Source organism: Heloderma suspectum, chromosome 15, assembly GCF_057233095.1.
Source record: "Heloderma suspectum isolate Gila_16-S chromosome 15, 16-S_ref, whole genome shotgun sequence".
In the NCBI taxonomy this organism is placed as follows: domain Eukaryota; kingdom Metazoa; phylum Chordata; class Lepidosauria; order Squamata; family Helodermatidae; genus Heloderma; species Heloderma suspectum.
In genome coordinates this window covers 19,355,799-19,370,576 of record NC_139472.1, presented here as the reverse complement: position 1 = coordinate 19,370,576, position 14,778 = coordinate 19,355,799, and the positions used below count along the sequence as shown (strand labels likewise).

The 14,778-nt window shown below is 46.4% G+C and overlaps 1 protein-coding gene across 6 annotated transcripts in view; it reads left to right on the top strand.

Annotated features, from left to right (window-relative positions):
• Window positions 1-4,217: 4,217 nt before the first annotated feature.
• The window catches only part of CEP104 (centrosomal protein 104), a 48,124-nt gene continuing 37,563 nt past the window's right edge, over window positions 4,218-14,778 (top strand). For 4 of the 6 annotated variants that reach the window (XR_014786037.1, XM_084822104.1, XM_084822106.1 and 1 more), the window contains exons 1-7: window positions 4,218-4,277; window positions 6,954-7,084; window positions 8,923-9,096; window positions 11,208-11,346; window positions 12,483-12,545; window positions 13,325-13,401; window positions 13,521-13,689. Coding sequence is in view for 5 of the 6 variants with exons in the window: in XM_084822104.1 (XP_084678230.1) it covers window positions 6,972-7,084; window positions 8,923-9,096; window positions 11,208-11,346; window positions 12,483-12,545; window positions 13,325-13,401; window positions 13,521-13,689 (735 nt within the window). In the remaining variant the exon portion in view is untranslated. Of the gene's footprint in view, window positions 4,286-4,825; window positions 4,957-6,953; window positions 7,085-8,922; window positions 9,097-11,207; window positions 11,347-12,482; window positions 12,546-13,324; window positions 13,402-13,520; window positions 13,690-14,778 lie in introns of those variants that run through there. The other 2 variants (XM_084822105.1, XM_084822108.1) reach the window with 2 other exon arrangements.

The window sequence follows — 14,778 nt, the reverse complement described above, 5'->3', positions numbered from 1 at the left end:
GCGAAGGGGCTTGCGTAACTCAGTGAAGCCATAAGCTATGCCGTGCAGGGCCACCCAAGACAGACAGGTCATGGTGGAGAGTTCTGACAAAATGTGGTCCACTGGAGAAGGAAATGGCAACCCACTCCAGTAGTCTTGCCAAGAAAACCCCATGGAACGTATCACAAGGCTAAAAGAGAAGACGCCGGAAGATGAGCCCCTCAGGTCGGAAGGTGTCCAATATACTACTGGGGAAGAGCACAGGGTATTTCCAAGTAGCGCCAGAAAGAGTGAAGCGGCTGGGCCAAACCCGAAAGGACACTCAGCTGTGGATGTGTCTGGTGGTGAAAAGAAAATCCGATGCTGTAAAGAACAATATTGTTTAGGAACCTGGAATGTAAGATCAATGAATCAAGGTAAGCTGGAGGTGGTCAGACATGAGATGGCAAGATTGAACATCGACATCTTGGGAATCAGCGAACTAAAATGGACAGGCATGGGCGAATTTAATTCAGGTGACCATCATATCTACTACTGTGGGCAAAAATCCCTTAGAAGAAATGGAGTAGCACTCATAGTCAACAAAAGGGTGGGAAAAGCAGTACTGGGGTACAATCTCAAAAACGATAGAATGATCTCAGTACGAATCCAAGGCAAACCATTCAACATCACAGTCACTCAAGTCTATGCCCCAACCGAAGAAGCTGATGCCCCAACTGAGGCCGAAGAAGCTGAGGTTGACCGGTTCTATGAAGACCTACAACGCCTTCTAGAACTAACACCAAAACAAGATGTCCTCTTCATCATAGGGGATTGGAATGCTAAAGTAGGAAGTCCAGAAATCACCGGGATAACAGGCAAGCATGGCCTTGGTGTACAAAATGAAGCAGGACAAAAGCTAATAGAGTTTTGCCAAGAGAACACGCTGAGCATAGCAAACACTCTTTTCCAACAGCACAAGAGGCGACTCTACACATGGACATCACCAGATGGCCAATATCGAAATCAGATTGATTATGTACTTTGCAGCCAAAGATGGAGAAGCTCCATACAGTCAGTAAAAACAAGACCTGGAGCTGACTGTGGCTCAGATCATGAGCTGCTTCTTGCAAAATTTCAGCTTAAATTGAAGAACGTAGGGAAAACCACTAAACCATTCAGGTATGACCTCAATCATATCCCTTATGAATACACAGTGGAGGTGAGGAATAGATTTAAGGGATTAGACCTGATAGACAGAGTGCCTGAGGAACTATGGATGGAGGTCCGTAACATTGTTCAGGAGGCAGCAACAAAATCCATCCCAAAGAAAAAGAAATGCAAGAAAGCCAAGTGGCTGTCTGATGAGGCTTTACAAGGAGCTGAGGAAAGAAGGGAAGCGAAAAGCAAGGGAGAAAGGGGAAGATATATCCAACTGAATGCAGAGTTCCAGAAAATAGCCAGGAGAGAAAAGAAGGCCTTCTTAAATGAACAATGCAAAGAAATGGAGGAAAAGAATAGAATGGGAAAGACTAGAGATCTTTTCAAGAAAATCGGAGATCTCAAGGGAACGTTTTGTGCAAAGACAAACATGATAAAGGACAAAGAAGGCAGGGACCTAACAGAAGCAGATGAGATTAAGAAGAGGTGGAAAGAAGACACAGAAGAACTATACAGGAAAGATCTTAATGTCCCTGATAGCCATGATAGTGTGGTCACTGAACTTGAGCCAGACATCCTACAGAGTGAAATCGAGTGGGCCTTAGGAAGCATTACTAACAACAAAGCTAGCAGAGATGACAGTATTCCAGTGGAGCTATTTAAGATCCCAAAAGATGATGCTGTTAAAGTGCTGCACTCAATATGCCAACAAATTTGGAACACTCAACAGTGGCCACAAGACTGGAAAAGGTCAGTTTACATTCCAATTCCAAAGAAGGGCAATGCCAAAGAGTGTTCAAACTACCGTACATTTGCGCTCATTTCACATGCCAGCAAGGTTCTGCTCAAAATCCTACAAGCTAGGCTTCAGCAGCATGTGAACTGAGAACTACTGGAAGTACAAGCTGGGTTTCGAAGAGGCAGAGGAACTAGAGATCAAATCACCAACATTCGCTAGATCATGGAGAAAGACAAGGGTTCGTATAATCAAAGCTATGGTTTTCCCAGTAGCAACATACGGCTGTGAGAGCTGGACTATCAGGAAGGCTGAGCGCCGAAGAATTGATGCTTTCGAACTGTGGTGCTGAAGAAGACTCTTACAAGTCCCCTGGACTGCAAGGAGGTCAAATCAGTCCATCCTAAAGGGAATCAACCCTGAGTGCTCATTGGAAGGACAGATACTGAAGCTGAAGCTCAAATATTTTGGCCACCTAATGCGAAAACTCCCTGGAAAAGACCTTGGTGCTGGGAAAGATTGAAGGCAAAAGGAGAAGGGGACGGCAGAGGATGAGATGGCTAGACAGCATCACTGATGCAATGAATTTGAATTTGAGCACACTCCGGGAGAGAGCGGAGGACAGGAAGGCCCGGAGTGCTATGGTCCATGGGGTCACGAAGAGTCGGACACGACTTAACGACTGAACAACAACAAACATAAACTCAGCGATGGAATGAGAACAGGAGGACCAGAAGGTAGATCAGGATACCTTCAGAATTGACTAACAGATATCTGGATGATATCTACACCATGCTTTGATCCCGCAGCTTTACCAGGGCTTCTGCTTCCAGATTCTTTGCAGGATCGAGATTGGCTTCTTTTCACATGTCTCCCCTTGCTTTGTTTGGGAATTTCCTTTGTCTGCAAGTTCTATATGTTTCATCAAGCAGCCACTAGATGGCACTGGGGTACAGTGCAATTGCGCACTTACGCACAGCAATAGCGTGCTTCCCAGATTTAATCCCATATTTTCACTCTTAAGGGAAACGCCACGATATTAGTCACAAAGGACAGGAGAGGCCCTGGAGGTTGATGACATCATGTAAAGGACCCACAAACATCTGTGAGTGACCAATCACGAGCACACGATAAAGCCTTGTGTACTTCGGCCACATCATGAGAAGACAGGACACCCCGGAGAAGATGCTGATGCTAGTGAAAGCGGAAGGCCAAAGGAAGAGGGGCCGACCAAGGGAAAGGTGGATGGATGACATTCCGGAGGTGACGGACTCGACCTCGGGGGAGCTGGGGGTGGCGACGGCCGACAGGAAGCTCCGGCATGGGCTGGTCCAGGAAGTCACGAAGAGGCGGAAGTGACTGAGCGAATAAACAACCACAACAGAGAAGCCCTTGCAGGAGATCAGCAAGGGTTTCTGGCTCCCAATTGTCTAAGGATTGTTGTTGTTTATTCGGTCAGTCGCTTCCGACTCTTCGTGACTTCGTGGACCGGCCCACGCCAGAGCTTCCTGTCGGACGTCGCCACCCCCAGCTCCCCCGAGGTCGCGTCCGTCACCTCCAGAACATCATCCATCCACCTTGCCCTTGGTCTAAGGATAGCAAGAACTACGGCTGTAATCCTATGCGTGCTTAGACAGAAAAAAAAAATCCTACAGCTCCCAGCATTCTCCAGGAAGCATGGCTGGCTGGGGAATGCTGGGAGCTGTGTTTTATTTATTTATTTATTTATTTATGTATCTATCACCTTACTATTGCCATTTCCAGTGTTTGAACTTTATTTAAAATTACGCTGCCGATGCAAATACAGTGCATTATCTCCATGTTGCGGCGTGGGCTGCGGCTGCCTGCCGATGGGTTACGACAGCCCTGCCGTGTAGTTCACTAGAAGCCGGGGGGGGGGAGGCGGGGGGGATTTCCAGCCCCCCAAAATCCCCCTTACAAAGCATGCCTCGTCCTCCTTAAAGCGCCCCCCTCGCAGCCCGATACAGCGCAGCAGTTTCTATAACGCCCCACGTTTAAGCACCTCAAAAATTAAACCAACATTTCGCATGGAAGAGGACCACAGTTTGCCACCTGTTGCTTCCTCTACTATTCTTATCTCTATGTTCCTCTCTCTCCCCCCTCCCCTCCCCTCCCGGACTTCCCTCGCCAAAGGACAAGAGGCGGAGAAAGCGTGAGAGGAGGAGCGGGGAGGATCAACCAAAGAGGGAGGGGCTCCTAGAGCGGCCGCGCAGGAGAGCCCGGCGGCCAATAGCGGCGGCCCTTTCTCACCGGAAGCTGAGCTTCGCGCGCCGGCTCCTCTAGGCTTGGCGTTGTTTGTTCTTCCCTGTCGCTGCGCCGCTCCGCGCGCGCGCGCGCCTGCGCAGTAGCGTCCAAGCGGTTGCTAGGGGAGCGGTGGCCCTAGTGATGGAGCCGGAATGAAGTAAGTAGGTAGGTAGGAAGGATGGGAGGGGGCGGCCGGGGAGGGGGCGGCCGGGGAGGGGGGGTCGCCCCCCCAGCTTAGGCTCCCTACTATGGGGCGGGGGGGAGGGGCTCCAGCCCCGCCCAGATGGGCGCCCCTCCCCCATCCTCAACTGGGGAGGGGGAGGCCAAAGGGGGAGGGGGCCATAATGTGGGGGGGCATAAGGGGGGAGGGGGGAGGGAGAGAAGTGTCCTCCTCCCATTGTGTGGAGGGCAAGCCTTATACCAGCCTTCCCCGACCGGGCGCCCTCCAGACCTTTGGGACTCCAGCTCCCATCAGCCCCAGCCCGTGGTCAGCGGCCATGGGCGTGGTAGTCCCAGCACATCTGGAAGGCGCTTGGTTGGGGAAGGCTGCTGTATGCACAGGCGCGCGCTCTGCATCGTTGACGGTGCGGTCCTCTGTGTGTCTGCTCGGAAGCAGAGCCCCGTGGAGTTCAGGGGGGCTGACCCCCAGGTAAGTGTGTCTCAGGCCGCAGCCGCGCTTGCGGGACGGCCTGCCGCGAGATGTGGCTGCGAGGGCCGTTTGCTGCGTAGAGAGCCTTAAGAGCATCTTTTCTGAAGGTTCGGGCACGACAAATGGATGCACAGAAACAGCCGAGGTCGAGCCGTACTGGATCCGACCACAGGGCCCATCCTGGCCGGTATGTTGTGCTCCTGTGCCAGCCCTCAGGGACTGCCCAAGCGGCCCACTTGTGGAGGTGGGGTAGGGGGCTGTTGCTCCCCATCCTGGCACAGATAAGATAATTATCCTACCCTTAATTGTGGGAGCGGGTGGGGGTGAAGGCCAGTGTTGCGGGGGGCTTAATAGACTTGGGGGGAGGGGGAGGGAGGGGAGGACTGTAAGTGGGTGGGGAGGGATAGCAATCCCCTGGGGAATTTTTTTCATAGATGGCTTAAGAAGAAAGGATGGGCAACTTGTGACCCTCCCGATGTTTTCATCTACAGCTCTCACCAGCCCTAGCCAGCAAAGCCAAGGATGAGAGTTGTAGGCTGAAACATCTGGAGGGCCACAAGTTGCCCATCCTTGGATTAAACAAATACAAAATTGTGAGGGGTGCAAGATAAGAAGCAGAGCCCTGCTGGGTCTGACCATTGTGTTGTGCCCCCTGCAGTCCTCAGAGGCTGCCTTACAGACCCAGGCGTGGGGTTCTGACCTTCCCTACACAGACGGGTGCCCCTCGCTCTTCCTTAACAGAGAGGAAGCCGGTGTGGCTTTAGATGGAGTTTAAAATAAGTATTAGACTACTTTGTGCTTGTAAGTACATAATAACCCAAGGGGAATCCTGCTAGCTCCGATCCAAGAGTCCATCTATGGCAGCCTTCCCCAACCTGGTGCTCGCCAGGCGTGTTGGACTACACCTCCCATAATCCCACAGCCAGCATAGCTGGCTGAAATATGATGAGAATAGTAGCCAGGCAAGTCTGAAGGGCACGAGGTTGCAGAAGGCTGTTCTAGGGTGACAGCCATTTCCCACCTGGCACAAAGGTAGCACAAAGGCCCTTCTCCTGGTTTCTGTCCTGGAATCTGGAACTGGATACCTCTGAACATAGAAGTTTCATTTAGGTAAGATGACAAATAGCTGCTGTTAGACCTGCCCTCCACAAGTTTATCCAAATGTCAATAAGAACATAAGGAGACCCTTATAGGTCACACTAAAGATCCATCTAGTCCAGCATGCTATTCCCATCATGTCCTGCCAGATGCTTCTGGGAATCCCACAAACAGGACTATAAGACATTAGCCCTCATGTGCTGTTGCCCTGGAGCTGCTGATGTTCAGTGGGCAATGACATAATGTGCTGAATACAGGCATTCCTTTAGCCATTATAGCTAATAGCCATCTGTAGACCTCTTCTGTGAATTAATGCTATCCCCCTTTAAAGCCATCAAAGCCAGTTACACAAGCCCCTTCACCACAACAAGGCAATGATCCATGAAGGGGACATGTCACTGTACTGGTGGCTAATTTCTTTCTAATCAACATGCAGACAAGAGCCAAGTTGTTTGACTGTGTTAGCTAAATTGAAGAAATTGTAGCCTGTGTCCTGATATTTGTATACTTGTCTGCATATTTTAACTTGAATGGTTCTAAATGACTGTAATAAAGAAGATTTGATTTAATTTGATTTAAATGGCTTTTTTAAAAAGGGGGAGATTAAACAAGTTTATATGTGTAATTATAGAACATGAGTCCCTAAAATTACGGAGCTGGCTCTGTAAAATATTTTTCCACCCCAGCCTGATGACAAATAATTCAAAATGTCTTCTTGGGTAGTACAGTATTGGAAGAATGCAAAAGTGTGTGATCTAATAATATTAGCTAGGCGTAATAGAATGCATTATGCATATGGGCTTCCTGGAGACATTTTGTTGACCCATGTGGGAGCAAGATGTTTCCCTTGTTTTCAAGAAGAATTGCTGCCAAATTTTGATGGAAAATTTGGTGGCAGGGGTGCAGCCCATAGAGGGGTCTGCAGGGAAACAATGTTGCCCACCCCTGAACAAGATCTGGGCTAGGCTGCCCTTACGTTCTCGTTGTGCCAAATAAACTTTGCAGTCTTTAATGGTTAGAAATCCATAATTTTGCAAAGCTTTCCTTAAAGAACTTTGGGTTGTTTTTCATTTCTTTCTTCCCCAGTTAGTTCAAGAGGGCAGGATGCCGCACAAGATTGGGTTTATTGTTATAAGTTCATCAGGACATGAGGACGGCTTCAGTGCGAAAGAACTGATGGTCCACGCGCCAACCATCAATGGATGGAGGTCACCAAGGTACTGTCAGTGAAAGAAATTTTAGGACAAACTCAGCCTGGGGTGGACATTGTCAGGCTTGTGGGGCGCATGTACCCCCAGCATCACCTTTGCGGGGATCTTGCCAGGATCCTGAGATTCTCTTACTAGAGCCCTGAGTTTCTGTCCACCGTTGACGTGCTTTAGGAAAAATGATGATAAAGGAGCTAGAGGGGAAATGAACAAAAAAGAAAGCTAAACCTGTTTTTGCTGTTTCGCGATTTCTAAGTCCATGATTTCTGGTTGCTTTTTCTTGCAGTCAGTGACCTGTACCCCCCCCCCCAAATGTTCGGAAGTTGGGATTTCAGGAAAAGGGTGGGGTTTCCCATAGCTCTGCATAGTATGACACTCCAAGGCAACTGTTACAGGGTTTCTTTCCATGAGAGGGGAGAGAACTGGACTTACCACATTTTTGAAGTTTTTGAAGTATTTACAAATGCACGCATTGGGCATAGGAGGGCAGGCAGGCACCCAGGTAGTGCTAGTCCTTAAAGCTGCACTGGTTCCCCCCAAAGCAAACGTCATAGCCAGCCTTGGAGCAGTGCCCTCCAGATATGTTGGACTACAACTCCCATAATTGCCAGCCAGTATGGCTAATGGCTGTGTTGGCTGGGAATTATAGGAATCATAGAATAGTAGGGCTGGAGGGGGCCTATGAGACCATCGAGTCCAACCCCAGGAGCTATAGCACAGCTGGATGGCACCAGGCTGGGGAAGGTTCCCTTACAGCCTTCCAAGGCACCTCATCTCAGCCACCTCCAAATTGGACCTCTTTCTCCTTTGCTGGCTGCACTGCAACCCCCAACTACATCTCCAGCCCATACCCAGCATGTGAGATATACGCTAGCTTGGTACCCACCAGCCATCAGTGCTCATTGAATACGCTCTGAAGACCCACCTGTTCTCACTGGCCTTCTCTTAAGTCTGGGCCATTGGTTTTTACTGGTAAATTTTGTTTCTATTGATTTTATTTGGCAATCTCCTTTTTTATGGATTTTATTTAAACATGTTTTTATTAATTTTTTAAAGAACACATCTACTTTGTGTGGTTTTTAGCTTGTACAGCACCTTGAGAGGGTTCCACCCTAAAACGTGGCCTAGAAATAATTTTAGATGGATAGATAGGTAGATGGATAGATAGATAGAAGTGTCTTGTAGAACCATTAAAAGCCATTCAGCTTAGCTCTAGAAGCTTCAACCGGCCCTCAGTAACCATTACCAGACAATCTGTTCCAGCAAAAGTTGGCCATTGCTTCACTTTGATCTATAATCACATTTTTCTTAGAGGACTCTTGTAACATTAGGGCATTGCTGTTGTTTGACATTCATCAAAATAACAGGCACATGATGTTTTTTACAAGAAACTCTTGATACCTTTTTCAATATGGCCCTTTGTGTTCAATCAGTTGCCCCACCTCTTTGTTTCTGGAGTTAATGTAAAAATGGTTAAATGAGGAGACATTGTTGGACTTGGGAGTGGGAAACTGGTGTTCAAAACCTTCCTTAAGCATGGACTTAACTGGATAGTCTTGGTCAAGTTACTATGTATAAACTAGCCTACCTCACAGGGTTGTTTTGTGAGCAAATGACTAAGCACTTTTGCACAGTATTTTTCGTTTGTTCGTTCTTTGTTTCTTCATGAAATCCTCACATGACAAATACGTTTAATAAAAAACATAATGTGTGCAATTAATATTATTAAAAATGAAGTCTGTCTCTCCACACATCCCTTCTAATCTGTGATGGTGGGCAACATACAACATTAGGAAACAAACTCTGGTTTGGGAAGTTAAAACACTTGGCTGTTTCTTTAATTCCAGGCTCTGCCAGTATCCCCAAGAAATCGTCCTTCAAATGGTGGAGCGATGTAGAATTCGAAAACTGCAGTTGCTGGCTCACCAGTATATGATCTCCAGCAAAATTGAATTCTATATCAGTGAGAACCTGCCTGAGTACTTTGTGCCATACAAGTCAGAGAAGTTCCGAAGGCTGGGGTAGGTATTTGGGCATTCGTTACAGCCCGGTTGTTGTGGGCTGTTTTTGTCATGGCCATTCTAGGCAGTGATCAGGGGGAGATTTTTTGTATTTGAGGATGAACACTTTTCAAATTTGTCTTGTTTTGAGATTATGTTTTGATGGGGGTGTTTTATTATCGCTCTGATTATGGTTTATATTGATTTTGGAGTGGGGTTTTTTTCCTGTGTTAAGGAAATATCCAAGGCAGGTTAGGTTGAACAGTCAGAAATTTATTAAAGCATATCGCGGCCGTGGGAGAGACAGACGAAACTGTGTCTCTCCCCCAAAAAGCAAACGGGATGCATTTATACAGACTGAAAGTTGGAGAACAAAGAAAAACACACTATGCATGCTCAGAAACCAATTAGGACTCAGCACAGTCTTATTAGCGCAGCGGTCTTCTTATCTTTAGGGATGACTTACTTTGGTGGATAGGAATGTCTTACTTATGAGCAAATGGCAATTACCTTCTCATGGCCACACACACACACACACACACACACTCACTCAAATCAATTCTGTCAGGCACCTTGCCTGAACGAAACTACTTACAAGGCCTAGTCAGGCCTACTTTCACACCTGTTATATTAATCATGGATTTCTGTATTGTTTTTGTAAGTCACTTCGAGACTGCTTTATTATTATTTTTTAAAAATTATTTTTATTTATTTCATTTCATTTCTATACCGCCCAATAGCCAAAGCTCTCTGGGCGATTCACAAAAATTAAAAAATTTTATTATTAAAGCCTCCCCTTCCACATTTATCTAGGGCAGGTGAGCTGTTTCTTACGGTGCTTCTAGGTGGAGGATTTTGTGGGCGTCTGCCATGCTGAAATAGCATGCATTGCAGCAAAGGCTTCATGCTGATCTTTACAGCTTTGCTAATAGTCCAAATGCATTAACAGGATCAACGTTTGTGGTGCAGTCCAAATAAGCAATGATGGTGCTAAAGCTTGAGATCTTTTCCTCTCCTCTTGTTTTATCGTTCACATCGCAATCATGCGGCACCATCTGGAATATTAGATGCCATTCTAGAAGTCACTTAGTGAAAGGAAGTATTGTGTGGGCATGAGCATGCCTGAGCTGAGCTTTTCCCTTTGCCCCAAGCAGGTGTAACAAATTACATTTTGAGTCTGCTTTGTCCGAGAAGCTCCTTGAAGGTGACTGGTTATTTGCGCAGCCCCACCTGTATATGTGCCACTTTAGGGAGTAACAGAAGCTAAACAGACAGGTCCCTGTCCCATGTGTCTTCCAACCTAAATTTCAGCAGCATGGAAAAACCCAAATTTATTATACTATTTTTATAATGTTCCTCAGCCAAAAAAACCTCCTGGAGCAGCTTACATGCAATCAGTAAAACAAGACAGTCTCTGCCCACAGTAAAAAAAAAAAAAAAAAAAGACACAATACACAAGGAAAAAAGGAGTGGCGGGGGGAGAGGAAAACATGAAATACATAGAAAAGTAGCATAGATGAATGAAGGTGAGGCAATACTTCTCTTTGACATGATAGTTTTGTTTGTGCCAGAATGTCTTTTTCAAATGGGGGTATATTCAACCTTACAGTCCCGTCTCCCCACCGTACCCCTGCCAGCAACCTGAACAGCTCTCCCACTTCATTTTCCAGTATGTTTAAACTGGCCCTGTGATATGAGAGTCTGAAGAACCAGGTTACAATGTAGTGCAAATAAAGCCACACTGGGGATATGAAATGTTTTGGTGTGATGATGTGTCACATGTGTGAAAAGCATAATTAGTGGAAAAGTTGAGAGTCCATCTGTTAGCTTCCATTTATATGCAACTGTTTAATATCTGGTGCACTTTTTTACCCAGAGAATAAAGTTTTGGGCTCAGTGTGTTTTCACTTCGGGGTGCATAGTGCTCACATCAGTACCAGAAGGGTTTGTGATGCTTTTAAATATGATCACATTTTTGGTGTTCCTTTGTAAACTGCTTTGGGATTTGTTCAGTGAGAAACCATATATAAATATTACTAGTAATCATCATCGTCATTATTGTATTGTAATGTTAGTTCTGTTCGCACATAATATTTTCCTCTCCCCACCCTCCGCCCCCACCGCCACCCCAGTTATGTATCTCTCTCAGATAACGAGAAGACTGGCTACAAAGCTCGAGAATTGAAATCGGTCTATGTGGATGCTGTTGGCCAGTACCTGAAGTTGACATTCCACAAAAACTATGTCAATAGGTACAACTTATATAGCCAGGTAAAACAAATTAAAATGTTGAGGGAGGTGCCTGTTGTTTTGCTCATCTGTCCAAATAACGGTTTTGCATGTAGGGAAGAAGCAGCATTTGAAGCAGCAAAAAAAGCATGGGCCTTTTTTTGGCCAGGCCCTGTGTTTTATGCATGTTCAAGCTTTCCTGCACACCACTGTGGCCCATGCTTGCTGTATTCTGCTGGTGCATTTAAACAACCCCTCCACCCTCCCCATCCACACCTTTTCAGCAAGCCCTGCTTGACCCCGTGGGGTTTGTCTGACCCACTAAACCTGCCATCTGGAGTTTTCTGGCATGGCTTGTTCTTTGCCTGCCTCAAAATCAGCATGAGGAGGGCTTCGTGGATCTGGTGCCTTTTTCCCCAACAGGCCCTGTTTATCAAATACTGGATGCAGCCATTGAAAGGATTTGCCAAATGTCTTTAAAAAGCACAACCGGGCTGTTTCCCTTGTCAGGTTGATGGCATTAAAACAACACAGTGGCACTGATCCTGTTTTTGTTGGATGACCTACTTTTGTACCCTTTGATTGTTTTAACATTTTATTCTAAGCCACTTTGAGTGTAAGCTTTGCAGAAAGGTGGGGCATACATTGTAATAATAAATATATAAAGTCGGTAAGGTGGAACATGCTACATTCGCCAGGAGCAAAAAAAAAAAAAGCAGTGGATGTGTTTGTTTGTTTTTCATTTCCAATACACTTTTTTGTTAGGAAATCCAGAAAAGGCAGAAAACATTTACTAGTCTTGTTAATGTATATTACTTGCCACTGGAGGAAGGGGGGGCATAATTATTGGGATCACAGGTAGGCAGGAAGAATTTAACCATTTCTTCTCCTGCTGATTGGCTGATAGTCTGACTCACTACAAGGCAGCTTCCCGTGTTCTAGGGAAGGCCCTCAAGACCCTGTATTAGCAACTTTCTCCTGGCAAAACCAAAATAGATTACACAAAGTAGTTAAAGATAGCAGAATTGGACAATGTTAAAACTTATGCTTGATTTGCATAGATCCTTTTCACAGAAGCAAACATTCCTTGGTGCAGAAGTTGATTTTTTTTTTAACTCAGGAATGCAGAGAACCCCGCCCAACTCTCTCTCTTTGTTTCTTGCTGTATATTTTTTTAGGTGGCCCTCGTAGCAATAAATATCATTGGAGAACCTGCAGACCTCAGCAATGACACTAGTCATGTAAGTGTGTGAGATAATGGGATGAAGAAAAATCGGAAAAGGCTCTCTCCATTTTGCCTTCTGTTAGAGGGATGGTTCAGTCATAATGCCAAGCCAGGATTTGGTTTCTGCTCCTGGTTTGGAGGGCAAGTGCAAGCTGTCATTTGCTGGCTTAAACAAAGAGCAAAACATGGGAGAGGAGAGGGAGATACACCTGCCTAGAGCTCCCTGGCACTCATTCATGTAACTCCACCTTCCCCAGCTTGATGTCGTCCTCATGTGTTGGACTGCAGCTCCCATAATCCCCAGCCAAGCAGTGTTCTATAGAATATTGGGGTTCCTCAATGAGAAGCTCCATCATGGCAGACAGTCTCCCCTGAAAGACATCTGGCCCAATCACTACTAAACTTTCTTTGCTGCCAGCAACTGCCAAGCAGCGTTAGGTGCAAAGGCACCCTCAGTTCACTCAGCATGTGCGGCCCAACAGGCAGGGCCGGTGATCTGAGCATGCTTAGTAGGACATGCCCCGGAATCCTCTGCAATGTGCAAGGATGTGCAATATGCATCTGATAGTAGGCTGTAGTCAACGAAAGCTTGTGCCAGAATAGTCTTTAAGGTGCAACAAGACTCTTTGTTGTCTTGTATGTAACAAGTTCCAGACAAGTAACCATGTGAGAGACAAGTCAGTACAGAAAGAGTTCTGTGAAGGTAGAAAGTCTGCAAGCAACTGATATTATAAGTGCGTGCTGGGGTGTTCACAAAGCAAAATGTTGTGTGCTCTTTTCTCAATCTTTCTAAAGTCTTCCAGAGAGAAGCTGATCGACCATTACCTTGGGAACAACCCAGATGACTCAGCCTTAGATGGAACATACAGTGGGTAAGCATATCCCCCCTCCCCCCACCACCTGTGGCCACAGTTTCATCCCCCCGAAACGTGCATTTGCTGGGGGCATGCCAAGCAACTCCCCTGAATGCTGTTGCCCCTCTCTTTCCCAGGAAGCCAGATTCGATTTCACCGCTGGATGATCTGGCGTTTGACATGTACCAAGATCCAGAGGTGGCCCAGATAATCCGTAAGCTGGATGAGAAAAAACATGAAGCAGTGCGCCAGGAACATTACGATCATGCCAAGAAACTCAAGCAAGCCATTGCAGACCTGCAGAAGGTAGTGCCAGAATGTGGTAATTAAGCCCACTTCCCACCCCCTTTGGGGAGGGCTCATCACTGGGGCAGAGCAACAAACAACCATGATGTCTCTGGGCATCTGCTTTGGGGGACAGAGTGGGGTTCTGGGAAGGGGACCTACCTTGCTGAAGGGTAGGTGAATTCTTCTGGGAGGGATCATCTGGAAGCATCCTTGTGCTCCATGCTGCTCTGGTTCTGTTGCTTAGCAAGGCAGAACTTCCCAAAGTTTGGATACTTGAAGCAGTGAGGTCTGAATTAAATACAGAAAGTTTTGACAGTGGTAGTCACGTTATTAATAGTGATTATTTGCAGTGCAGTCGTTGCTGATAACACAAACATCCTGGCACTAGGTAAACCAATTAGATGTAGTAGGATAAAAATCCTTTATCCTGATTCAAGCCTCTGGCAGTAGATTTCATCAACAGGTTTAATTCTATCACCAGAGGCTTGAATCAAGATAAAGGCTTTTTATGAATTTAATTTTCTTCGGACCTCACTGCTTACAATTCTTTCTCCCCCCACCATATGTGCTGCTTATAAACCTGGGACTCCCCATAATATAAACTCTTCATGCATCTGATAGTAGGCTGTAGTCAACGAAAGCTTGTGCCAGAATAGTCTTTAAGGTGCAACAAGACTCTTTGTTGTCTTGTATGTAACAAGTTCCAGACAAGTAACCATGTTATTCAGTTGCAGCAAAAACAGAATCCTCATCTTGAAGAGCCTAGCAGAGGAAGGCTCATAGAATCATAGAATAGTAGAGTTGGAAGGGGTCTACAAGACCATTGAGTCCAACCCCCTGCTCAATGCAGGAATCCAGGTCAGAGCATCCCTGACAGATGGCTGTCCAGCCTCATCTTGAATGCCTCCAGTGTGGGACAGCCCACCACCTCCCTAGGTAACGGGTTCCATTGTTGTATTGCTCTAACAGTCAGGAAGTTTTTCCTGATGTTCAGCCAAAATCTGGATTCCTGTCACTTGAGCCCATTATTCCGTGTCCTGCATTCTGGGATGATCGAGAAGAGATCCTGGCCTTCCTCTTTGTGACAACCTTTCATGGGCTCTGGAA